This window comes from Poecilia latipinna, unplaced genomic scaffold, assembly GCF_001443285.1.
Source record: "Poecilia latipinna isolate Pla-1442-1.1 unplaced genomic scaffold, P_latipinna-1.0 Scaffold2952, whole genome shotgun sequence".
Taxonomy (NCBI): Eukaryota; Metazoa; Chordata; class Actinopteri; order Cyprinodontiformes; family Poeciliidae; genus Poecilia; species Poecilia latipinna.
The window spans coordinates 21,798-48,311 of NW_015115568.1; the positions used below are offsets into that span (position 1 = coordinate 21,798).

A 26,514-nucleotide genomic window follows, 5' to 3' on the forward strand; every position below is an offset into this window, starting at 1 on the left:
ACCTTTAAAGAGACAACATGTGGAAGAAGATGCAAATAACTAACACTTCACATCACACAGAAACACGCTCCTCAACATGGTGGTGGTGGAATCATGCTGTAGGGATTTAGCAGAGACAGGGAAGCCGATGAAAGGAGCTAAATGCAATAAAATATCTCTGCAAAAGACTCCAGAGAGAAGTGCAGACTCACCTTTCACCCCACAGAGCAGAAATGAAATTGTTTACTTCAATGTTTATTCATGTGCTGAACGCTACTTATACTTTTGCGAAGCGTAATGTATTCACTGACGAAAATGTATGCAGGAAACTACAGAAGAGGGCACCTTTGGGTTAAAAAATGCTGGAATAGAGAAACAGCTCAGAAAGGAGAGCAAATTCTTTCACTATTGACTGGAATAAGTAAGAGATGGAAAAAAAAGTACCTGGAAAAGGTGAAGACTGAGAAGGGAGGAGAGTAATTGAGACAAGGGAGGGAGGGAGAAAAGGCATCTGATGAAGAGGGGGATATGCACAAACACACACTCTCACACACACAGGGAGAGAGGGAGAAAAGAAACTGTTAAAGCGTCTGTTCGCTGTTGCCAGTCTCAGCATCGCTCAGTTTGTGCAGGAGGCTGCAGCTCCTTCCCTCCAGGATCTCTACCAGCATCACTGAGCAGATCTGAAGTCTCCTCACTCTCAGCTGGGATCACTTCATGATTTCTTCTTCTTCTTTCCTTTCTTTTTTTTTCTTTTTGGTAAATGGATGACAACAGCCAGCCTTATACAAATGGATTTCTCGCAGCTGAACTAATTTGAGTTCAAACACGGGATCTGGAGAGGCGGGGGGAGAGATCAGACAGAACAGGGCGCTCCAAGTCAGCTTCTTCTGTGTTGTTTGTTTGCGGGAGCAGCACTTCATTGTGCCTTGGATATGGGACCGTGCGTCAGCCCAGCGGGATCCGGTGCCGTGGGAAGAGCGTCGTCCTGAAGCAGGAAAAAGACCCTCTGCTGGGTTTTCTTCTTCTTTGATTCTAATTATCCTCTCGAGGGAGGGGCGGCTTTGAGATTTACGCGCCGGAATGATGCGTCCCAACCGCGGCTTCATCCTGCTCCTCCTCAACGGAACCGCTTGTTTGGTAAGAAAAGAGTGGGAGTGGGCAGAAAGTCACTTTGCTTTCCATGCACCGTTCGGTGTGTCCCCCCATGCATGGTGCACTCACTGTGAGCTGCTCCGTTTCGATTTGAATCCACAAAAACTTCACAACTTATTCGAATACGACAGATTTGCGTGACACATGCAGCTGTTTCTTTGTGCCAAAATGCAAACGGAGTCATTGTTTTGTTGGATGCTGAAAATGCTGATTCCCGTGTTATTTTCCTAATTAGGCAGAGAGCAGGGCTGAGTTTGACTCCGGACGGGCAGCTGCGCTGACATTATTCCCAGGAGGATGACGGTGCCGAGCGCCTTTCTGGTCCCAACCTGTCATTCATTCTGATGTTTGGGCTCTTTCACAGCGTGGCGACACATTATAATATAGTCACATAAAGTGCAAAACGAAGGTGAAAATGGAAAACTTTTATTTTAAGGACGCGCGTTTTATTTACCAAAGTGTTGCCAAAACGATCAACTTACTTCTTTGTAAACAAAAAAAAAACAAAAAATACACATTTTAATTCAAACTAATTGCAGCATCGTAATCATACAGTGTGACTGTGGAACAATGACCCAAACCGTCTGACTGGTGAATCCTAAAAGGCAAAAACTACAGAATAAACGCTGCCATCCTTACATAACCTGCAATCAAATTTAAATCGCCCACTCCTCTTTCATGCTGAGGGACTCAAACGCAGCTTTTTAATGAGAAGACGGTTCTGGATCCACTGGAGGAAACTTGAAAAACATGGTTGTGTTGGGAAACCCCTGGGCTGCCTGCAGCTCAGTCATCCTGGAGCCCAGGGAGCCGATGAAGGATCTGCTCCGTTCGCTCATCATGACCTTGTGATTGAGATTCTTCAGACTTGCAGCAGTAAGAAAGTTTTTCCTGCTCCCTGAAAATCTGGAAAGTGCTTCCCGTTTCCTGCTGCCTTTCTCCCAGTAAAGTGACGAGCTTTGTGCGCTTGTCGTCTTTCATTTCTGGGCTTTTTTCCTCTCCTCCCTGCCAGACCGTGTATCTGACTGAAAACATGACGTCTCTCAGCAGGAGATCTGCACTAATTCATTAGCTGTGACATTGATAAATTAGGAAGGAATTAATATATTAAGTAATTATTTTATTATGCAGCAGAGGAGCACTTAATAATATAATCACATAAGCCCACTCTGCATTAAAAATTCTGATTTGGATTATTTTCTGTAGTAATTCCCAGACAGGCTCGGTCTCCAGGGATCCTTTGCGAGCGACGTCTATTAATACAAGGTGCCACTCGGCTTGTTGTTTATATGATTAATGATGTGTTTCAAATGCTAATTCTCCCTGTTTGAATGGAGGGTTATGAATAATCCAAACCATCTGAGTTGTATAATTGACTGCTTGAGAAATTGTTTATTTTTGGCAGCGTTTTGTGTTATTCTTCATCAGTGAGCTCTCTGGATTTGGAGCGCCGACGTGCATATAGGAAGACGATAATCTGTGAAGATTTGGGATGATAGTTGGGTATTTAGCAGCTCCAAACACAAAGCAGGCATTTCACATTTACTATGAAAAGTTTTCAGCTTAATTTCCCAAATTTAAATCCCACTCATTCCTTTCAACTTGTGGGTTTATTTTACACTTTCTGCTCATATCACAGAATGCAGGAGTTGTGCATCAATAATCATTAAACACTAGATCAATAAGGATTTACCAGGCCTTATTTTACACTTTGAGGTTTGACCTTTGTTTTTTATTGTCTGTTGTTTTCAATCCAACAGACATTAAATGAACTTAAGGCTCTAATTTTCATCCATTCTTTTTAAAAGAAGCAGAAAATAGTTGCAGCTGTTTTGCTGATTGTGAAATGAACAGAAACCATAAGAACGACTTTGACCTGCAGTTCAGTGATCAGAGTTAAAGTAAGGTCATTTTATTTATACAGCACATTTTCACCAACAAGGCAATTCAACGTGCTTCACATGAATTAGAGGAAGTACAAACAAAATAAAAGAAAAATAAAAAGTACTCCACAATTTATAAACTAATAGGAGTTTCTCTGGATACACAGAAAAGTAAATGTATAAAACTGCATCCCCATGTTTAATAAGAATAATTTATAAACTAGTCGGGGTTTCTCTGGATTCTTGTTCGGGTATTTTTATATATATATATATATATATATATAAAACTGGTTATCCAAACTATCTGGTTGATCGGTGCATTTCTAAAAAAAACCCCAAAAAAACAAAAAAAAAAAAAAAAAAAAAACAGAAAAATCAACAAAAAACTTCTGGTTTGTCTGTTGAGCAGCTGTGGAGTTAAAACTGTTCCACATGTCCAGAAACCCACAGCTTGTAATCAGGGACAGTCAGATGTAGAGGTGAGCAGAAAGAACAGCAGACTGGGTGAAAACAGGAAGGTTTGTAAATCTAAACCTGTGGAAAACCTCCTGGGAAACGGTCTGCAGCCGAGAGCTGCAGCACAGCAGAGAGCCGAGCGGTTCATGGGATTTGGGATGGATGAGGTTAATTGAATGCGCCTCTCTATCTCAACAAAATGAGCATCTACCAATAAAAGGATGAAGTGCCCTCAAACAGGACATTGAACTCAGCTGGGGAAAACAGGCCGTTTCTGCCTGCAATTATTTCAAGATTGCTCCTCTTTGCCTTGAGATGCAGTCCTCCTCCTATTCAGCACGCCGGTTTAAAATGTTTTTAATCAAACATGTTAACAGGAGCAGAAACCCTGCAGCAGAGGAGCATAACCTTCAGACCCGGCGGCTCCTTCTGCCTGTTCATGCTGAGCACAATGAGGAATAAAATGTTGTGGAAAGAGCATCAGGTTGCGTCGCTGTGGCCGTGAGAGTCAGAGCTGCTTCGTTCTGCGTCTGCTTTCTGTTGGCTAGATTCCATCCTAATAAATCTGGGTTTCGACAAACCTGAAGGTCACAATGCAACATTTTTATACACAGCTCTGGAGAAACTAACTGCACTGAAAACCTCCTGGTGATCCCACCTGATATTGATCTCTGAACTCCTCCCGAGTTAAAACACCAGTATTGTTGTTTCTAAACGAATATAAACGTTGTTTTCTTTGCATTATTTCCATCTTTTTTGCAATTTTGACCATTTCTCATTTTCTGCAAATAAATACTGAATTTATGCTTGTAATGTCAGACATGTTGTCAGTAGTTTATATAATGAAAGAACAATGTTCATTTTACTCAAACATAAACCCATAGNGNGTAAAATCAGAGAAACTGATCATTTAAAGTGGTCTCAGTTTTTGCAGGCTTTTTTAATCACATAAGACCTTTAGGAACTTGCACTAAAACTGTTTTATTTATCACAATGCATCATTAAATAAGTAATGTTCAGATACTGAAACTCTGTGGAGCTAGAACTGGATAAAGTTTATTCAATCCAATATCTTGAAACTAAGAGATTTGGTTAATTTATAAATATTAGTTATGTTTGAGTGAAACTGCTTTAAAACAAAAGCATGTTGGTACAGTTTGGAAGAGGAGTTGAAAAATGCAACACTGTAAATCAATTTAAAACACGTTAAAAGAAAAAAAAAAGTTTGATGCAGTTTTGAGTTAATAATGTTGTTCACAAATGATATTAATTTAAAGCATGCTGCCCTGAAACTTCATGTTGTAATTATTGAGAGAGTGGCAGATTTTTATTCTTCCTGCTTCCTTCTCACTCGTTTACAGTGAGTGTTTAGTGACTGATTGATTAATTGATAACAGTTTGCATGCAGATGCGTAGCTGCACACTGGGTGGACCCTCAGATTTGCGTGTGAGGTTAAAACGCAGAAGCAGACGGACGATGACTCTAACCACATCAGACTCGCCTCTCCGTTCTGAACTGTCACAGACTCTCAGATTCACGCCCATCCTCCTGGCGGGGTCAGCCACCTTGTCCTTACAGATTCGTCCCACACTAAGCAGAAAAATCATCCCAATCCAGGGAAGACCAAACCGTCTCCGTTAATGCTAATCCTGCGCCGGGTCGCTGCTCCGGACCGCTCTGCTGTCAAAGCTCATGAACCTCCCGTCTCCGCCGTATGTCCCACACAGATGCTCAAAGGGAAACAACAATCATTCAAGAGGCATTTCCGCTCACAGATTCTGGACATGCTGCTGCATGATGAAACATTTATCTGGCAGAAAACCATCTGACGTGGGTCAACTCTAAAATAAACGACGAGAGGCGCTGACATGGGATCGCCCTTTGTTTTAGAGCAGCGGTGTTAAACTCATTTTGGTGTTGGGCTAAATCAAGATCCTGAAGGCTCTTAAAGGGCCGGTTGTGTCAGAATGCATTGATAAAACTTGATCACAAACTGTTAAAATATCAATAAATTCTTAAAATTACACATTACTGAACATCTTTTCAGTTCCTCCAGGATTTCATGATACTAAAATTAAAGTGTTTATGGTTCTAATTTGGAAATATATGCGCTTATTTGTGAAGATAAATGCACCTTTTTATTATTTATGGACTATAATCTGACATGAATTAAGGCTGAGGCAGCTGCTTAGTACAAGTGAGAACGTTTTTGACAATTTTGAGAAAAACCTGTAATAAACTCCCAATTAGGTATTAGCGGAAAAAAGTTGTTGATTTTGTGTGAATTTCCATGATAATTCTCAAGAATTATTTATCCTCCAGATAAAAACTGCATTGATTTGACTGATAATATAACATTTAAGCACACTTAGCATTTAGTCTGGAATATAGAGGGCCACATAAAAAGATACGGAGGACCGGATTTGGCCCACGGGCCTCGAGTTTGACACGTTTTAGATGAATGTAAAAGAGAAGAAAAATATTTAGAAAAGTCAAAACTGAGACGTGAAAACATCAACAGTCGGGTTTTAAACGCACAACATTCGACCAGATGATGACCAGACATGAACCAGATTTGTTTACAGAACAACATGAAGGAATCAACAAGGACTATCAAACACACAATACAGTTTGACAAAACCAACTTAAAAGTAATGTATGAGCAAGAGATAGAGGCTTGTTTTAAGTAAATAATTCTTGATACTGATGAAAAAGTTCTGGTTCCATTGGTAGATTATTGATCTACCAATGGGGTATTGGTAGATCAATGCAATATTAAGGAATTATTGACTTAAATATAAGTTACTTAAGTTAGTTTTCTCTCATTTCAAGTGTACTAAGATATTTGCACTAGAAACCAGACTAAAAATTATTGGTAAGATTTTGTGTTTTTGCAGTGAGGATCTTGGTTTAGGTTAAAAAGCGCTCAAAAATAAATGTAAAAACTACCTTTAAGCAAGTAATGCAATAATCAATAGGTCAATTTCCCTTCATTGGGTGTAATCAGGTCATCAGCTAAAGTTAAATAAAATAATCAAAACTAACATTTCCAGTTCTTTCCAGCCTTTAAATGCATTGACTTTAGTAGAAAAACAAAGTTTGACCACATACTTTGATGCACATCTAGAGATAATTTTGTAGTCCTTTTATTTTCACCCTGTCACAGCTATAAATTAATTAGGTATTTTGTTCATTTTTATGGTAAATGTATGTTCGTATGAGTCAGAATAGGCCAAAGGTATAAGCAACATTTGCAGCAGTCTGGGATTTTCTGCTGAAGAGCATTTGGATTTACTAATGCAGGTTGTGCACAAATGAGGACACAAATTGGAAATTATTTGAGCGATAAACCAAATTGATCTGCATCAGTCTCATCTCTGATTGTTTTCATTGTAAACTGAAACTGTAAGCAGATTAAAGAGAAAGTCTTTTTCCCACATATACCTGAAACAAACCACAAAAGCTTCCTCCTCCTTCCTAACTCTCCCAAGTCTGTTAAAGTTCTTAGAAAGTAAATCAAATCAGATTTGAGTTTTAATTCTAGATTTGCCTGATGATGTATAAACAATTTAAACAATTTTGAGTCTAATTTTGAAGTCAGTGGCGTCTGAGTGCTTCTGTAGATAGAAAGAAGGAAAAGGAGGTAAAGTTTGAGTTTAATCTCAGAAATTTTCTATAAAAAGAATAACAAAAGTATTTCTGTGCCTGTGAGATCAAACATTTGCTTGAAAAAATCTCAGAAATTTGTGAGAAAAAAAATTGGAATTTAAAAGTTGAAATTTTTTTACTTTAAAACTCTTTTTTTTGTTTGTTTGTTTTTTAGAGAATTTCTTTGATTAATGTCAAAATTTCTGAGCTTACTTTGATCACATTTTTGAATTTTAAAATTTCCTTGTTTTTCTAAAAAAAATTGAGATTCATCTCAAAATTTCTGAGTTGTTTAGCAGAAATGTACTCTTTTTTCTTTTTTTTCCAGTGGCCCTGAAACATACAGGGCATATGTTTCTGTACATACATTTGATTGCAATTGTTAATTTTATGCACATAATTTCCAAAAAAGGCATAATTTTAGATTAACAATGCCCTAAAAGATAAAAAAAATAATCATAAAATTTTATTCATTACCCCTAAAGAAGTAGGGTTTGTTGACATCCTGTCACAATGTAGGGTTCTTGAACATTTTCTTGTCTTTTTCCTTCATTTACACAAACTAAGCACTCCCAGAAACAATATATAAACATGAGGAAGCGGTTGAACCACCTGCCTGGGAGGGTAAAACAGCTGGACTTATTCAGAACCACAGCAGGTGTGACCCCAGAGGGTCACTTCATCCCTCCTGGACCGCCGAGTCGGACCCTCCCTCCGGCAGAAAACTCTGACAGCTGGAGCAGCAAGCTGACCTCAGACAGAAAATGTTTACGATTTACAGTGGCAACGCTCCCTGGGAGACAAAGCAGTGGAAGGATATCCGTAGGCTGGCGGTTGCAGTGCGCAGCTTAAAGGAAAGCGGTGGAACGAGTAGGTGGGACTCCCAGGGGATCCGGATAAACATGCGTTTGACTTTCACACGGAGATGAAGAAGAACAAACAGGAAAATCCTCATTTTAATTTCAGACCGCTTCAGCTGGAGCTGAGAAGAGCAGAAATTGTGTGAATGTTTCGTGGGGATTCAGAGGGAGTCGATATTAAATGAACTTTTCATTGTTTCAAGATGTTTTGGCAACTCGACGATATTAGAAACGGCGCTTTGGGATCAGGGGATGCGGGTTTATTGAAGGGGGAACGCTGGGCTGTCAGTGGACGGTGGGGAGGGAAACCGAAGCTTTCCTGATGCCGCAGGCGCCCAGGCACACGCCGGCCTCCTCTCAGTGTGACCACGACCGTTTGATACCACACCGCAGCTACAGCAGCGAGCGAGAGCCCATTTATATTCTCAATTCTCTGACAATCTGTAAACAGTCAGTTCTGCATGGATGGAGGCAGAGCGTGCTGTTCACCAGCGCGCCGGCTGGCCGGCCGGCGACGCTACACTGGTTTTCAGGGTCAGAGCGGTGTAGATGTCAAGAACCGACCTGCAGAGGGAACGTCCAGGGGCTTTCAATTAAAAAAGCAGAGCACAGCCACAGGGAGAGAGCCAGGATTTTGGCTGAGTGCACAAATTTTAACATTGATTTCTTAACTGAACTGAGAATGAACCAGCGTAGAGTGAAGGGGAGCAATTATCCCAAAATGAGAAGAACCAAAAAACTTCGGCTTTTACTAAGATCCCCACTTTACAGCAAGTTGAAGCTACAATTTAGAATATTTTAGAACATAATTTTTTATTTGCGCAAACATGGTAGGGTAGAGTACCCAGAAATTGTACCAAGAGTAAAAAGTATTTGGTAAAAAGTACTGAGTAACTGATTAATTTATCATTTAATATTTAAGAATTACATCATCAGATGGACCAAAATATAAAGTTAAGTATATATCTACACAGCAGGTGTGGTACATGTTTTGTGAAAACATGTTCAGTGGGTAAAAAAAATCCAGAAATTGTACTCAAGTAAGAGTAAAAATATGTCATAATAGAATTACTCAAAGTAAAGATACTCCTAAAAGTACATAAAAAAGTTACTCAAGTAAACGGTAACTGAGTAAATGTAACTAGTTACTACACAACCCTGCACACCAACAATGCAAAATGCAAAGACAGATTTAAAAAGAGCAGCTTTGCAGATTAAGAAATCAGCCCACATCCCCTATGAAATGAAAAATATATATATATATTAAGCCAGAATAAAAAAGTCAAATACAACACAAATTTTTAAGAAGTGATCAAAGCCACATACCTTTTACAATTAGCATAATTTTAAAATGTTTTCTTAAGGTTATTCCAAAGTGAATCACCTCTGTATTTAAGAGCGTTTTGCTTAATTGCTGTTCTGCGAAATTGTAAATAAAAGTTTCAAAAGCGACTTGTTGAATAAGTGTCGATATCAGAATAGTTAGCAAAAAATCTTTGAAAAACTATTAGCAAGTCATTAGGTGAATGTACATCTACACATAAAAAGAGACGTATAAAAGTTCACATTAAATATAAATAAAATAAAGATTTTTACCGAGTGAAAGTTTCTTAAATCGTAACGGAGACTCAGGTGCCTTCGCTGAAAATTTTCTGTTCAAACAAAGGCGACAACTGCTAACGGCAACGGCTGCTCATTACCTAGCAACCGAATTCCACGGAAGGAAGAAAGACAAAACCACATCCTGTGAAGCGCTCTTCAAAATAAAATACTTCCTCTCTCCAAAATAAAGCATGGTTCGCGCTACATATGTTTCACTTCACCTTTTTGTATTCATAAACAATCATGTTAAACTCAGTGAATAATAATAATTATACATATAAGTGTAAATAAGTCACAACTAGCATATAATGATATACAATAAAAGTTCACAAATATAATCAAGATCAAATGAAGAGCCCATTTGAAAAATTCATTATTCTTAGTCATTTCTTTTGAAATAATAAAATCTTATGGATTGACATGTAGCGTCACAAACACTATTGCAATATATTACATACAAGAACAGTTAATAAAATAAGCTCTACACAAAATATCCATTAATTTTACCATCTTTTTACATACAAATCCAGTGTCTCATCAACAATTACTCCTAAGATTTTAGTTTGAGTCACTTGGCTAATTTTAATGCCATCAATATGTTCATAAATCATTTGGTTTTTTTGTACTAAAAATCATACAATTAGTCTTTAAATATTGAGACAGTTGGTTAAGCTTTAAACCATTCAGAAATATTAGACAATTGTTCATTTGCTTCTCCTGTCAGGACAAATAAATCGGAATCTGATATTAAAAGACAGTCTGTAAGAATGTGGAGTTTTCAAGCAAAGAAAGGATTTTGGTTGCATCAGAAACAGAGAGGCGTTGATCAGACATTTACTGGCTTTCATGTTTTCTTTGACACTGTGACATAAAAGGAAAAACAAAGCAACACATTTAATTCTGCAGTAGCCAGGAAAAGTTTCCTCTTTAAAACATTTAGCTGCAGCCATATTTTCTGGTGACCCCCTCCGGAGGGTTGGGGTTAGTGGCCTGTTTTTCTGTTCACTGCAAAAACAAAACCAAGTATTTTGGTCTAGTTTCTACTCAAATATCTTAGTGCATTTGAAGTAAGAAAAACAAACTTAAGGATAACTTAGGAGATTATTTCAAGTCATTAATTCCTTAATGTTGATTAAAAAATACAAGTTTCATTGGCAGATTATTTCACTTGTAACATGCAGGAAATACATCTGTGAAATAATCTGCACTTTTTCACCAAAATTGACTTATAACAAGTTTTTATATCTTGCTTAAAAGATTTTTGTAAGTTAGTTTTCTCTTATTTTTCTATATTTGCACTAGAAACTAACCAAAACTACTTGGTAAGATTTTGTATTTTTGCAGTGTGATAATATTTGAGAGATTCACTTTCTCCTGTATCTGGCAGATTATTTAACTTACAAAACATTTTTCCAATCATAAAGTGAAATATTAAGCAATTATTAACTAAAAACAAGCATCTACATCTTGTTGAGAAGTTACTTATGAGTCAGTTTTGTCTTATTCCAGTTGTATTAAGATATTTGTAGTAAACCAGACAAAAGAAACTTGGTAACATTTGGTGAGCATTACCTCGTCTTCTGAGCCGAATGTCTTGTTGCAGCTCCTTCTATTAAGAAGGAATGTACGTTAAAGTTTTTTTTAGTTTCATTTCTGGAGATATTGCTGGTGTTAATATTACATTAAAGGCTTCAATCAAGTGAGTTCAATCAGACCCTGCTTTGCCCTGGACTTCGCGGTAGAGTCGGGGCGAAAGCGTCCCCTGCCGCCACTCTCCATCCTCCTCACACCGCCAACTTGTCGATATCATATAATGTAAAAATTTGATAGGCAATTCAAAGCAAGACTTCATTCTGAACATACGAAATGAGCTCGGCTCCCCGGGGAGCCGCTCGCACACCGACTGAGCGTGTGCAGAATAAGCCGGGTGAAAGGGGTGAGGATGCATAAAGACTGGATGGATCGGGTGGGGGGGGGGAGTTTCAAATAAAAAGACTCAAGTCACCCACGGCAGACCTTAAGCTCCCGTGACCTCAAGAAGCGAGAGTAAATTATTCATTGAGAGTCAAATGGCTTGTTTCTGGAGAAATTACCTTTCTCTCAATAACCTCTTCTTAGATCTACACAAGCCGGCAGAATAATTAGGCCACTGCCACTTTCAGACTTTAATCATGTAACGGAGAAACCTCCTGCAGTGAGCATATTACATCTGGAGGGGGTGAGAGGTGTAAAGAACGAGGCAATGATGGACACAAAAACCTTAGCTGCTTGTGTTTTACTAAAAAATTAATGCCATTTAAAAGATGAAGGCTTTAGGAGGAAAGCGGAGCGGTTATTGAGCGTGTCGGTACACAGCCCAGGCATTTGTTGTGCGTTCATAAATCATTTAACCTGACTCCAAGTGTGTTTGAACGAGTGGAAAAGACAAAACAATGGAAAGAACAACTGATACACATCACAACACTGTAAAACATATGAATGTGGTTTAACTTGAAAATTAAAGTCCTCCTGCTGCCTTAAAAATGCAATTTAAGTCGACAAGAAAATAGTTTCGGTTTTAACTCAGAAATTAAAGTTCATGAAGCTGATTTAACAACAGGAGACGCGTTGTTTAAACATTTTTTTTAAAGTTCATTAATCTGGAAATGAGTTTTAACTTAATGCTGCAATTTAAACCAAATAATTATTTCACAAAATGCAAGAAAAAACTAGTTAAAGATCACACACGTCTCTGTTATCAAGTTAAAATAACTTATTTTACTTTAGAATAATTTAAATTTGTTTCAAATTGCATGAACAAAATTTCTGATCTGATAATGAATTTTATTGAACATCACAATGAATTCAGCTCAGAAACATTTAGTGCGATCAGGACATTAAAATAAATATTTGCCTTAATAAAACAAGAGTCAGATCGATGTAACGCCCTCCCACCTCAGGATACAAAACAAGCCGCTAAGCATTCTGGGAAATACTTCCCACTCGTGTTTTTTTCATTTTTTCAGTTTTTTTAAACTCTAGATTATTCAACTCTGATAAAAAGTTAACACAACTTACTGCTGTAAGTTTATTTTTCACAAACTCACAAAATCTAAAACTCGCAAAATTTATTTGCCTTAAAAAACAGAAGACAGTAAAAATGCAGCTGAAATGTTTTACAGTGGGAGGGAAAACCTTCAGACCACCATGTTTCATTTTACTATAATGCATTTTTAAAACACGGTGGTGGTGCCATGATGTCAAATATTCACTTTTTTCTGCAGCTCAGGCTTTGGTTCCTGTAGTGGAGATGCAGGGAGGTGCATGTAAACGCTCCACTTTGATCACCAGCTTCGTCTGTCTGTCTGTGACTTGGTGCTCAGCAGAAACAGCAACCTGCCGCCGTCAAACACGCTCACTCTGGAAAGCTACACTGCTAAACATCCTCCATCCTGGACTGTTTACCGTTTTTATTGCTTTTGCAAATCAGTCACGATCAACAAAACTTTCATTGACATCAGTTTTCAGTTTGATGTCAAATAAATAAAAATATGCAGCATAAAATCAGTGTTTGGATAATTATTTATGTCTTTTATTAAAAGAGATTATGCAAAATTCACATTTTTGTACTTCCATTTTGGTTTCTACTCTTAAAAACCAGACAAAAAACACAAATCTTTCCAAATTAGTACCACAAAAACTTTGATTTTTCTTGCAAAAAAAAAAAAAAATCACGAAATGCTGGGGGGACTGTTCAATAATTTTTAATTTTAAGAAGTCATTGATATTTTAACAGTTGGTGATCAGGTTTTATCAATACATTATGGCACAACCGGCCATTTAAGAGCATTCAGGATCTTGATTTGGCCCAAAACGAAGATGAGTTTAGCATCGCTGCCCTAGAGGGACAGACGTGGTTAGCATCAATATTCAGGAAAGCTGTGGTAATTTAACGATGGTTAACTGGTTTTAGTAGGGAGGAAGTGTGAGAAGAAAACGTTTCCTCACACCGTTACGAGCCTGAACTGTTTGTCGATACTTTCATTTCATTTATTTCAAACTCTGATTTTTCCATTTGAATCTATTCTGACCTGAAATCAACAAGATAATCCAAGATAATCAGTGGATATTTCCTCTTTTTCACACAAACCTCTGTTAACTGGAGAGACGATTTTGGCTGAAGTTTCCAGTAAATCATCAGTTTCTGAGATACTCTGAAAACCAACCAACAATCATGGCTCATTCAAAGACATGTTTTCATTCTTTGATCTTGTTCTCTTTGGAACAAGATCAAAGATAATTATTATAGTCACCATATAATGCAATGACTAATTCCAGATTAGTTGTGTTAAGTTGTACTTAATTAAGTGGTGAGTAAGCTTGTATTACATTTCATTTTTATTTAATTTGCATACTTTCTTGGCATGTCACATGGATGGAAAAATGGGTTAAAATGGCTTCTTTATCGAAATTAGAATCTGCTTTTGACAGCTTCCCAGCTAAAAGTTAAGTGGTTTATGAGAAAACAATCTCTGAGATGAATAGAAAAAAATGGCCAAACTTCAAAAAGATAATTAAAAAGTACTAGTTCCATTGGCAGATTATTTCACTTATGGCAAGACTTTGTTCTTATGTTAGTGAAATAATCTGTCAGTGGAATTATGACTTTTTCTTCCATATAAATGAATTATAGATTTAAAACAAACACCTTTATGTTGCTTAAAAGTTGCTTATAAGTTAGTTTTGTCTTACTTCAAGCATACAAGAAAACAGACCAAAGATACTCGGTAAGATTTTGTGTTTTTGCAGTGAAAACTCTGTGCTAGCTTCACATGTGATGTGTCAAGACACGCTGGGTAAACATCGTGTGCATCCAGCTCAGACTGGAGGAAACTGCATGGTCTGGGTTCGCCCACTGGGATAAAGATGTGAGACTTCTCAGGAATCTTTCTTTACTCCAGGGAAACCTTGGAAACACACAGAATACATATATATAAAGAAACAAAGTGTGGGTATTATGTAAAATCGATTTCTTTCAGCTTTATGTCAGTTTATAATGTCACTCCCTCATCAAAACCAGAGTGTTGTTTTGTTCCTTTCATGCATGTTTGATAGGTCCTTAAATTCAGCTGTGCATAAATGGTTCCTCACACAAACCTGGAAACCAATTTTCACAAGCCCTCAACCTCTAAATGTTTTTATATAGAGAGCTTGATAACTGAATAAAACATAATTACTCGATTGTGTTACAAAATGACACAAAGAGCCTGAAAAATACATGATACCGCCCCTGTAAACAGGCTCAGTAGTTTGATCAAGCTAACAACTATTGTATTACATTAGCTATGCATAATTTGCAAAATACAAACTGAAAGGATTTGAAAAGTTCGTAAAAGAAAACCTTAAAAGAACTTGAAAGTCTGATGAAATATTAAAAATATACATTTTTTTTTATTTAAACTTCCTGGAGACCAACAGAGACAATCTACAACAAACTACAACACAGAAAACTTCAAATAAGGTTTTTTTTTTAAGCTAAACCAAAAAAATGTATCTCCTCAAAGGCGAAATATAAGGAAATAACAACTTTTAATCTCAGTAATGTTCTGTATCTGTCTGTCACCAGACTCTGTAGGGCAAATCGCACAGATCTTGATTAATTCAGCCTCTGATTTCTGCGCTATATCAACAGTGTGCATCAGTAGTCAAGGGAAAAAGCGTTAAAACCGGGTACCTGTCACTTCGACAGGCAGATTATTGCCAGTGGAGCAGGAAGGCTTATGAGGATGGCTCTCCTCCTGAACTTCCTGCTGGGAGAGAGGCCCGCGGCCCGCCTCACTGAGCCTGAGTGACTCACAATTACCACAGCGACGGACGGAGCCACAGTCACCTCCCCTCCTCTCCAGCCGTTCCCCTGACTCACTTAGCGCACATGACAAATGACAGAATCACCCCGGACCTCCGCCCCCTCTCTGAGCCTGACTGCCCGTCGCCCACACTTCGCCTGCAGTGCTTAGAGCCCGGATAAGTCTCGCCAGCAACGAGCATGAAACGCAGCAAACCTGCGCTGCTGACAGGAATTTGCTCTGGCATTTCCAAAGTGCCATTCCACCATGTGTCTGGCTGATTTGTCACTGAAGGATGACTTGTTTCGCCCTGTTTGAGTGATATAAATACCCAAATCGCATATGTGGAGGGTTAACATATGCGAGTTAACCCTCCACACCACAAGGGGGCCCCCAAGAACACCAAGCTAGCATGAGTAGCTTGATTTTATATAAACAGTTCTAGAAAACAATGAGAGACCACATAAAATGATCAGTTTCTCTGATTTTACTTTTTATAGGTTTATGTTTCAGTAAAATGAACATTGTTCTTTTATTCTATGAACTACTGACAACATGTCTCCTAATTCCAAGCAAAGATTTAGTTTTTATTTGCAGAAAATAAGAAATGGTCAAAATAATGGAAAAATATGCAGTGCCTTCAGACCTCAAACAGAACAAAGAAAACAAGTTCATATTCATTTAGAAACAATAACACTGATGTTTTAACTCGGGAAGAGTTCAGAAATATTAATATTATTATTCCACAAAATAATAATATCTATATTACTATTTGGTGGAACGACCATGAGGTTTTTACTTTCAAATAATTAAAATAATATGGAAAACCTTAACACTTTATTTAGTTTGCTGCTCTTGTAAGGTTAAAATCAGCAGTCATAATACTGACATGATGTAAGCCAATTACAAATGATGCTAATGACAACATAAAGTAGCTTAGGAATGATAAACTATGCTGGTATGGAGGGGGCCGCTTGGGGCCCCAAAAAAGGCTAGGGCCGGCCCTGTAAATCAGACAACTTTAAGGTTTGATGATTAAAATAATGTGTGCGCAAGCACTTTAAAACATTCTGTTAAAGTGAAGAAATGCATTAATCTTTTGCCCTAATAAAAAAAGACTAAACTCTGAGGTTATTCTTTACCATCTCAATTTGCTTACAGAGCAGAAGTTGCAGGACTGCTGATAGTGATACCACAGCTCATATACTTTACTAGTTAAATGCAGGGAGGCAAAAGAGTTGTAGCAGTATGCAGTTTTCCCTGGGTGGAGTAAAAGCAGCAGAGCTTGTTAAAATATTAACAGAAGAAAACTGCTTTTGCACAGAAACGGCACATAATCCAATATGCATCTTTCAACATTAACATACAAACATGAAGCTAAAACATAAAATCCAATTTGACTGCAGAAACAAATGTTTTGGGTTTTTTTCCTGTAGAAGTCGTTACTGCAGCAGCTCAGGGTTTTCTATCAGCCGTAATAAGCTCAGACTAACATTTGTCTTTTACAAAGATGCTGCGTTCTGAATCTGACACCTCCAGCGGTGCCAGACACTTAAGTCTCTTCTGTTCAACAACAGCACAACACTCGCTGCGTCGCTCCTCATCCTCAGCTCCACAGAATAATTACAAAACAACCCAAAACGTAACGGTCAGTTTGAGAGAAATCAAACCGCTTCTATAACTGCAGAAGGAGATTTTGTTGGAAGCAGCAGGAGTTAAGTGCAGTTATTGCAGACAACAAATCAAACAAAGTAGTGCATCAATGGAAGCCCTGGCTATGAAAGATTAGAGCCACTGGAAAAAAGGTTCTGACTTCTTCTCTACTGAGAAAAAAGTCAGAATTTTGAGATTAAAGTCAGTATTTTGCAGAAATAAAATGTCAATTTATTTTTCTCAGAATTCTGAGTTTTGATCTCAGAAGAATAAAGTCAAAAATGTGGGGAAAAATTGCAGAATTTTGGGGAAAAAAAAGTTAAATTGTTCTCAGAATTCTGACTTTAATCTCAGAATTCTCACCTTTTTTTCTGAATCCTGCTTTTTTGTGCAAAATTCTGAGATTTGATCCTCATTTTTAGACCAAGTTCAGAATTTTGAGAATTCTGGGGGGAAAAAGGTAAAACTTTTCTCAGAATTCTGACTTTTTTCCTCAAAATTCTGAGTTTTGATCTCAGAAGAAAAAAGTCAAAAATTTGGGGAAAAAAGTCAGAATTTTAAGAATTGTGAGAAAAAGTCACATTTTTCTCACAATTTTGACTTTTTTTTTTCCAAATCTCATGTGAATAAAGTCAAAATTTGGGGGGAAAAAAGTCCGAATTTTTAGATTATAGTCAGAATTTTAATGGGAGAAAGTAAAAAAGTATTTATTTATTTTTTCAGTGGCCCTAATCCTCATCCTTAGATGCAATGATGCGTCATCAAAGTATTTTTGGGCTCATTTTTCTGTTAAAATTATTCTCAAATAAGTTTTCCTCAAATAAAGCACCAAACCCCTCTGACAGAACAGGAAGTAGTCGTTGTGGGGGTTGTTTGGGTTCCTGTGGGGAATCTGAAGGAACCCAGCGACCGTGTAGCGCAGCGGCGGCAGCAGGCAGGTAACCAGAGCAGAGGCCGTCTGGCCTGCAGAGCTCCCTCAGGAATAAAGCCAGATTAAGAAAAAAAAAAAAGGGAATCCTCTCAACTGAGTCCAAACACGAGACCGCAACCACATCACCGGGAATCCCTTTTGTGGAACTTGAAATGCGATGCCTATCGTTATGAAAGGAAATACATGTTTTTACAGCGACAGAAAATCAATACTACTGACTGACTGCGCTGCAAGTTAACAAATACAACTGAGGCTGAAAAAGCTGCAGAAAACGGAATAGAAATGAGTCAGACATAATAATCCTGACTAAGCCTGTATAAGGAAGCCCTGGCAGTCAAGACAGTCACTGGATCAGAGCACAGACAGCGATGCATGCATTATGTATCTCTGTAAAATCCACTCAAGTGAAGCGCACACACATATTACATTTGCATCACTTATTGTTTGCATTCACACAAATCAGAGTTCACAATGTATCTGTGTGTGTGTGAGAGAGAGAGTGTGTTCTCCAAATCAAAAGGCTGACACAATGCTGAAAACTTCCCTGCGACATTAGACAGAAGCTACCTGCTAATAGATCATTACCACTGAATAATTATCCATTACGTCGCTCACACATTTACACACTCTTCACAAAGCCACTGCTGAGTGCAGCAGCACCATCTCCTCTCCTCCTCCCCCAGCTGATGTTGACGTCTGACAGCTTTGTTTGTGCGCCGATAGTTTTTTTCCCTTTAATTAGAACACTGGAAGCCGTAATTGGACATTACACTTTATTCCAGGGCCCTCCTGCCAGCCCAACTCCCCTTCCTCCAACTCTCTGATCGCAGTGCGCAAGAAGCAGAAGAAACTCTCCAGAGTACACGGCGTCATGTGAGGGTCTGACGTAAAAAGAGACTGAAAAATGCACGACAGTTTGTGTGACAAAGCAAAACAACCGTGGGGAGAAAGATAGCAAAAAATAATAATAATGTTCTGTTGTGGGTAAGTCCACAAAGTTACACACGTGTTCATAGTGCACTGCAAAAACACAAACTCTTACCAATTAATCCTGGTCCAGTTTTTAGTGCAGATATCTCAGTAGACTTGAAATAAAACAAACTAACTTCAAAGTAACTTTCCAGCAAGATATACTAGTTTGCTTTAAGTACATAATTCTTAATATTGGTGAAAAATACATGTGCTATTGCCAGATAAATTAACTTTTAATATGGAGAAAGAAATCTTGTTATAAGTGAAACAATCTGCTAGTGGATCTAAAACGTTTTCATCAGTATTAAGGAATTATTGACTTAAAACAAGCTGTTATATCTGGCTTAAAAGCTACTTTTAAGTTAGCTTGTCTTATTTCAAGTCAATTATTTCAAGATATTTGCACTAGAAAATAGAAGTAAGATTTTGAATGTATGGCAAGTTATCAATTAATGACTGAATCTAAAGTTTCTTAACAACCTGAGATTTTTCTTGTATCAACAGAAATGTTGATACAAGAAATTCAGGATTCATCATATCCTGAATTTAAAAAAAAAAAACATTTTTCTGTATAAGTGCTGACTGAATAAACAGAAAATGGTAACAAAAAGAACCTCTTACGTTGCTGAGCGAAGATGAACAGGAGATAAAAATAATAAAATATGTGAACAGAGATTTGTTCATAGACGTACTGTCTGTGGTTGCTCTCGAAAAAATGTTTAAACTTTTCTCCATGAAGAGGATTAACTCACAAAATTTTAATAAACGCAGACAAATCAACTTCTCTATTTTTCTGACGTTCTTTCCCCACCTTTGTAGCAAATACTAAATTTTGTTTTGAGAAGTTGACTCTGCTCTACCACCATTAAGGTGAAACATGAGGAGCTTGTTGAGTGTTTAGATTTCATAACAAAAAGTCATAAAGTGAATTTTACATCCCACAACGGGCTTTGTTTGAACCATTTCTTGTTTCCGTTCTATTCTGGCCCTCTGCCATCTTTATTCTGAAGAAGAAGAAAAAAGAAGTAATTTACGGTAAATTTTACTGTATTTAAATGGTTACATTTTTTGCAACCACAGCTGTTGGTATTTTACCGTAAATTACACATATTTAGCCTTTTTACAGTGTGGATTCTCTTAATGGATAAAACCAAAAATGAATCTTTGGGTACGTTTGTCACTAAACTGCACTTTGCATAATCTGTTAAAATGAGACTTTTATTTAAACACGGTGATATTACAACAATGTCAACAGCTACAAATAGCCGTCAATAAAGCTGTGGGACAACAGAAATATGTGGCAAACCTTTGCAAGATGTAAGAGATTAAAAAAATAATAAAAATACTAAAATTAAGTGGTGTGTATCAGAGAATGTCAGTGAAAATAAGATTCAGTAAATGGCCAAGCTGTTAATGTACATGTTTAGTCTGAGAGGGTAAGTCAACCTGTAAACTTCTGCTGTCAGAGAAACTCAGAGAGCGTTTTGTATTTAAGGTTCTTTATCGTTTTATAACCTTTTGAAGAAAATTGCCCCTCTAACAACTATTGATTCAGCTGAACCACAGTAAAGCTCTCAACATTTACTTTGATTCCTGTAGGAGCCCAGAGAGCTCAGGGAATTGTGCTGCATGTTCTCCTACAGTTAAGGTAAATAAAATAACATAATTTTACCGATAAATGTAAAAATTCTTGGTGTCACTGATAGAAGGTCACAGTGAACATGACTTTAAAAATGGTCCTCAACTCTAGTAAAAACTACAACAACTCAACTACAACAAGCAAAAGTTGCTCAGTTAAAAATTTACTCTACCTAAAGATACCAAAGCAGTTACTTTTCTAAATACTAAAGTATTCAAAAGTACAAAATTATATTATCTTATATCTGTGCACTGCTTTTCTAGAACATTGTAACTTGCTGAAACCATCTGATGAGGTATTGATATGTAAAACCGCTTTGCTGCTACTAAAACTACACCACCTGCTAGAACGTCATCATAAAACTGCAAAAAAAGAGCTTTTTTCATTTCTTTTGTGTATTATTTAAAAATTTTCTCACCCATTAAATAAATTTAAACGAAAAAGAAAGGACTTTCTTTCTTACAAACACAAAACCTTGAGCTAAAATTTGGTATGCTGGTTTCTCCCATTGAGTTTCTCTAATTGCCTCCAGTTTGGTTTGAAAACCAGAGTTCAGCTTGTGACTCTTTACGACGCAACTCCAAATCTCAGGTGTGAACGGCGACTGTGATTGGTTCTCCTTTTGAGGAGCGTAGCTTGTGGCCAACTATGTTTCAGTAAAGAAAAACAGCGACAGTGGACAACAAAAACCAAAAGGAACGAGTGACGGCAAGCGTCATAGAAATATAGTTCAGTCAAATGTGTAATGTTCGTCTTAGGCATGCGTTTCTTTAAGTTCCCTAAAAAATAAATACCCAAGATATTAAAAATAATTAACTTAAAAGGGCAGCATGATGTAAAATCCACTTTTTTGAGCTTGACATTATAACGTTACTCCTTCATCGAAAACAGTTTTGCCTTGATTCTTTAACCGTTTTACGCCGAAGTTTCACGCGTCTGCCTAAATAAATCTTCCTTATTTTAATTGTAAGTAGTTCTTTAAATGTCCTGTGAGATGATATACTTACCCATGTATCGATAACAACCGGAACTTTCAATATCCAGCAAGTTATTTTCGCAATATGCCGTCTATTAAACGAGTGCCCCATGGATTAATTACGCTCTCTGCAGCTGCAGCTGTGAAGTTACCGTATTAACCCGATACTTGCTGGAAAGTGCAACGTCTCCCCTTTCACAAATGTTGGAATTTTTCAGATAGCGCTACGTGTGGCGGAATTACGGTACTGCAAATTTAGATGTGTCGCCGCCAACACGTTCCGGTCTAGAAGAGTTAAAGCATGTTTGAGAAATAATTTAGTGTCCATGGCAACCACTCAGTCACTCAAAAAGCCTGAGTGGACCTAGCCCCGCCTTCTAGGCGCAGCTCCTCCTCAGAGCTGCAGTTTTTAAGCTTTCAAGCTTCCACCCTCCCCTGTGACTCCCCCATTCAGCTCCTTCAGACTAGCCAGTGGCAATTAGCAAACATCTGGTGGAACTACGCATCTGCTGAGCTCATCATAGGAGCTACTTCTCAGTGAAACGCTGGTGCAAATGTTGTTAAAGGGTTAATAGAGGAGCCATGTTGTGAAAACCTTTTGAAAGCAAAGTTTTTAAACAAACAGGCCCAATTTCTGGGTGTCAAATTACAAAATCATTGCAGTACAAAATGCCACTATATCGGTGGAAAACACATAATACTGATCCTTTAAGGACAGTAATCAAGTACATATATTCTAATTTTTACATTTGCAGTCTTTTATGTTCCTTTTAAATCACTAATTGTTTCTGTATTTTCTCCCCATCTTCACCAACTACCCCAAGGTGGTGATAGGTCAAGAAGATGACTCCTCCAACTCCAAGAGCTCCTCGGACGCCTCCTCCAAGACGGCGGGTCTTCTGAACGGACAAGCCTCTCACTCGCCCCTGAGCCGATGGATGCAGCACAGCAAAAGCAGAGCTGCTAACTCCACCTCCCTGGAGCTGCCTTACCGCTCCCCAGTCCCTTTCTCCAAGCAGGAGTTCTCCAAACAAGAGTTCTGGGAGATGTTGGGCAGCGACCTGCTCAAACCAGACGCCTCCAGCTCCAGGGTCAAGCGCCGGCCGATCGTTAAGACCGGCAAGTTCAAGAAGATGTTCGGCTGGGGAGACTTCTACTCCAACATCAAAACGGTGAGGCTCAACTTGCTCATCACTGGCAAGATTGTGGATCACGGCAACGGCACGTTCAGCGTATACTTTCGCCACAACTCGTCGGGTCAGGGCAACATCTCCGTCAGCCTGGTCCCGCCCGTCAAGGCCGTGGAGTTTGACCTGGAGCGCCAGAGCGTCGTCTACCCAAAAGACTCCAAGATATTTAACTGCCGCGTGGACTACGAGAAGGTGGATCGGCAAAAGCGCACCTCGTTGTGCAACTACGATCCATCCAAGACCTGCTTTCTGGAGCAGACCCAGAGCCACGTCTCCTGGATTTGCTCCAAGCCTTTCAAAGTCATCTGTATCTACATTTCCTTCTACAGTACGGACTACCGCCTAGTGCAGAAGGTTTGCCCGGACTACAACTACCACAATGAGATGCCCTACCTGCCTTCAGGTTAGAGGAAGCATGAGGGGTAGGAGAGAGGAAAAGCGGGGGTGACTGAACATGTGAGGAGGAAACTAGGGCGGAAAATGTCAGCAAGACACCTTAAAACAAAACATGTAGCCTGACTATTGTAAGATGTAAAAACATATATGCAAACTACAGTATGCATTTAAGAAACATCTGGGACTGGCAGTGAAACTCTACCACCAACACATTTTACCTCAGTCCTGTTTCGAAACTCGAACATCTACGCAGCGTTCCTCCAACCAATTTAGTCGTTTCTGAATCTTATCTGACTGTCCTTTTTAATCGCCCTTTGCAAAGTCGCGAGAATTGAAAGTGGGCTTTTAAATGGTGCGGTAATTCACAAGAGAGCTGCAGACAGATTCAGCGTTTATGATAATTATCATGTCGTGTTTAACATTGTGCGCTCTAAAGATGATTTAAACAGACCACAGGGAACATAAAGCATTCATTTGCTCACAAAGTGCAGATGAATGTGGAGTGTAACCAACCGCAGCATCATTAAAGTGACGCTCAGACCTTTCAAAGGGCAGACGTTTATGGGAACTCGGTGCCAAAACAATGCCAAAACTTCTGACGCAAACATCAGCAAATCCCAATATATCCATCAATTAAATCCCCTCCAAATAAAATGTATAAACAAACAGAAAGTGCTTTGCAGCATTTCAGGTCCAGGGATTAGGACAAGCACGGTGTGAAGGCAATAACGAGATTGTACGGCGGTGCAGAATTGGAACCTCCACACTGATGAGAGCGAGTACAAGGTAGCGGGGTGAGATGCAGAGATTCAGAGCTGTTTTAATTAAAGAGGAGAAGGAGACGTGGGGTATGCGGCGCCGTCTATTGTCCCTTCTGTATGAAAAAGATTACATTTTGTTGCCGTCAGGATTCCTGATTTCACGCCTTGATAACTTTGACTGTGTGCAGGAGATTGCTCTCTCTCTCTCTCCTGACAAATACTGCATTCAACAAAGTAAACCCAGTTATCTTGAATAAATGAAAATATTATCATAATAATTACATATAATTTAATCTCTTTCAGATGTAATTAAGGCTTCAATGAGAGCGCAAAATGTGTTCCTAAAAATCGAGTCAGTGGGAAGGAGGATAAGAGAATATTCAGTGAGGATTGTTGGGATGTATTCGCACGGCGCCAGCAGCCACAGTTTAGCCCTGAGTTAACTGCTCTCATTAAGATAAACGGCCACTAGCTGGCCCGTCTCATGTTGCACACACAAACAATATCAGAGCACAGTCAAGAAATAAATCAAGTTGCCTGAATCGTTTCACGTTGAAAGGTTACGAGGACACAACGACTCTTTGGTTAATTAACTAGGAACATTCACAAGACAGGTGTGAGGGGCCAATAAACAGATCAGATATCCAGTTTGATGCCAATGTGGTGTGACGTTGGTGATAAAGTTCAGATATGAGCGGATCCCAGATGGAAACGTAAAGCCGTCCTGTGGGGGCGCGAGCATTAGCTGCTCCTTTGAGCCACTTTACTTTCAGAGCGTCAGCATGAAGACCAAAATTAGGACAGAAATTTCAATTTAACCCTGTCATGCATAACGGTCACTGCAGTGGACAGGTACCTTGCGTTTCCTGTGGATTTTTATGTTATAAATGCATAAAGTGTCTCTGTGCATACACTGGGTAGCTGTGTGTTGTACAACACACCGCCAACTACTGGCCATCCACTGCAACAGCAAGTAAATCCAATATGGCAGAACAAACATGCCTCCAATCCGTCCTTCTACTGTAGAGTCAAGTAAAGACTAATACTACTGATGTATGTTCCAAATACCTTACCACTGATCACATGAAAAAAAAAATCCTAGAAATCAGAAAATCAAAAACACTTTGGAAAGAAATCCTGACATAAGGGATTATAATTCATGCATGGAAGGGTGAAAATTGCAAATATACACACATTTAAAGAGAGCCTCAGTGAAAACATCTTTATATATATACTTAACTCTGTGGTGCAAAACTGAACTGATCAGTAAATTATTGCGGGAGAATGCAAAATAAAAACAAATCCTCCATGTCCTGTAGGGGCTCCGTAGCACAAATACCAGCATTAGGACAAAATATTGACCCTTTGCAACTACGTCACTTAATCGAGGCGCCATGATGGATATCAGAAGTGAGGGACGGGAGTTTTTAACAGAGGGACTGAAGTTGTTTTCTCAAGTTATTTTTATCAGTTTATTCATGGCTTCTACTTGTTCAAGTCGAGCTAATTTGTCTGTGAACGTAACACACCTGGTTGGGGCTCATAGACGGAGGGATTTATTTACAGAAGTTTGAATTAGCTAGCTTAGAAACCGACCCGTACCTCCTCCCACCTGACGTGTTGATCAAATTACCTACTTTGCTTGAATTCACACCACATGATTTATGTCATGAACAGCGTTTGCCCTTAAATCGAGGCAGGATTAAAAACGTACTGAAGTCGAGATGCTAACCAGTTTTTTCCTTACATGCTAGGCTACATGACGGTGCGGCACTGTCTCCATGGTTACCAGCCGTTAGACGCTACGTTCGCCATAGTGAAATATGCGATACGTTTCTAATCATACGTACTTATAAAGTTTATGAACGTTAATCGTCTTACCTTGTAAAAAGTCTTCGCTGCAAATCCGCCATTTCGCCGAGGCCTGACAGTCATTATGATTAACAGCTGATTGCCGCCGTATCTTTCCTCGTTAAAAGTTATAAAATCAAATGACAAGTTTGGTTTGCATCCTTGTCTGTTTCTGCAACCGACCGCACAGCATCATGAGACCATGATTACTGCGAAATCTACCTAATAAAAGCGATATTGGGGTATTTACAGGGGCGTATTGGTTATAATCCGTCATGGCGGAGTGGGCGGAGTTTCGAAGAGCGTGACGTCACGTGCAAAGGGTTAATGGCAAACAAAACCCAAATAAATTACATCTAAGTTCTAACAAGGTAAAATGTGTGAATGCTCAATAGGCGTAACTAGTTTTAAACAACAAAGACATGGAAATCTGAACATCAAAGTTTTTAAATTGTTTATAAAAATGGAAAAGGCTCATCTTCGTCACTCTGAGTCCCTACAGCAAATAACAGCAGATCACAAAGATATCTGCAGGGAACAAGGCGGCAAATTCACCTGCAGACATCATGAATGTTGTTTTTCTGTCCTCTCTTAGCTGGGCGCTGATTTTATGAAACAATATTTTAATCATCTGTTGACACGTGAATCTGTCTGCCTCTTCATCTACCAAGCTAATATTAGCGACAGGAATCTGAAAACACCAGATTGGCTGGCTTCACGTCTCAGAAATAATAAA

The 26,514-nt window shown here is 38.6% G+C and overlaps 1 protein-coding gene across 1 annotated transcript; it reads left to right on the top strand.

Moving 5' to 3' along the window:
• LOC106939692 (neurexophilin-1-like) lies at window positions 1-26,514 on the top strand. The gene is made up of 2 exons (XM_015022191.1): window positions 1-1,119; window positions 22,405-26,514. Exons 1-2 carry the CDS (start codon window positions 1,063-1,065, stop codon window positions 23,176-23,178), a joined length of 831 nt encoding a protein of 276 aa, XP_014877677.1. The 5' UTR covers window positions 1-1,062; the 3' UTR covers window positions 23,179-26,514.

Bases quoted from the DNA above. Each gene is read 5' to 3' on its own strand.
- LOC106939692 (XM_015022191.1), top strand. From the start codon at position 1,063: ATGATGCGTCCCAACCGCGGCTTCATCCTGCTCCTCCTCAACGGAACC. The intron at 1,120-22,404 runs GTAAGAAAAGAG...AACTACCCCAAG, and splicing joins TCAACGGAACCGCTTGTTTG to GTGGTGATAGGTCAAGAAGA.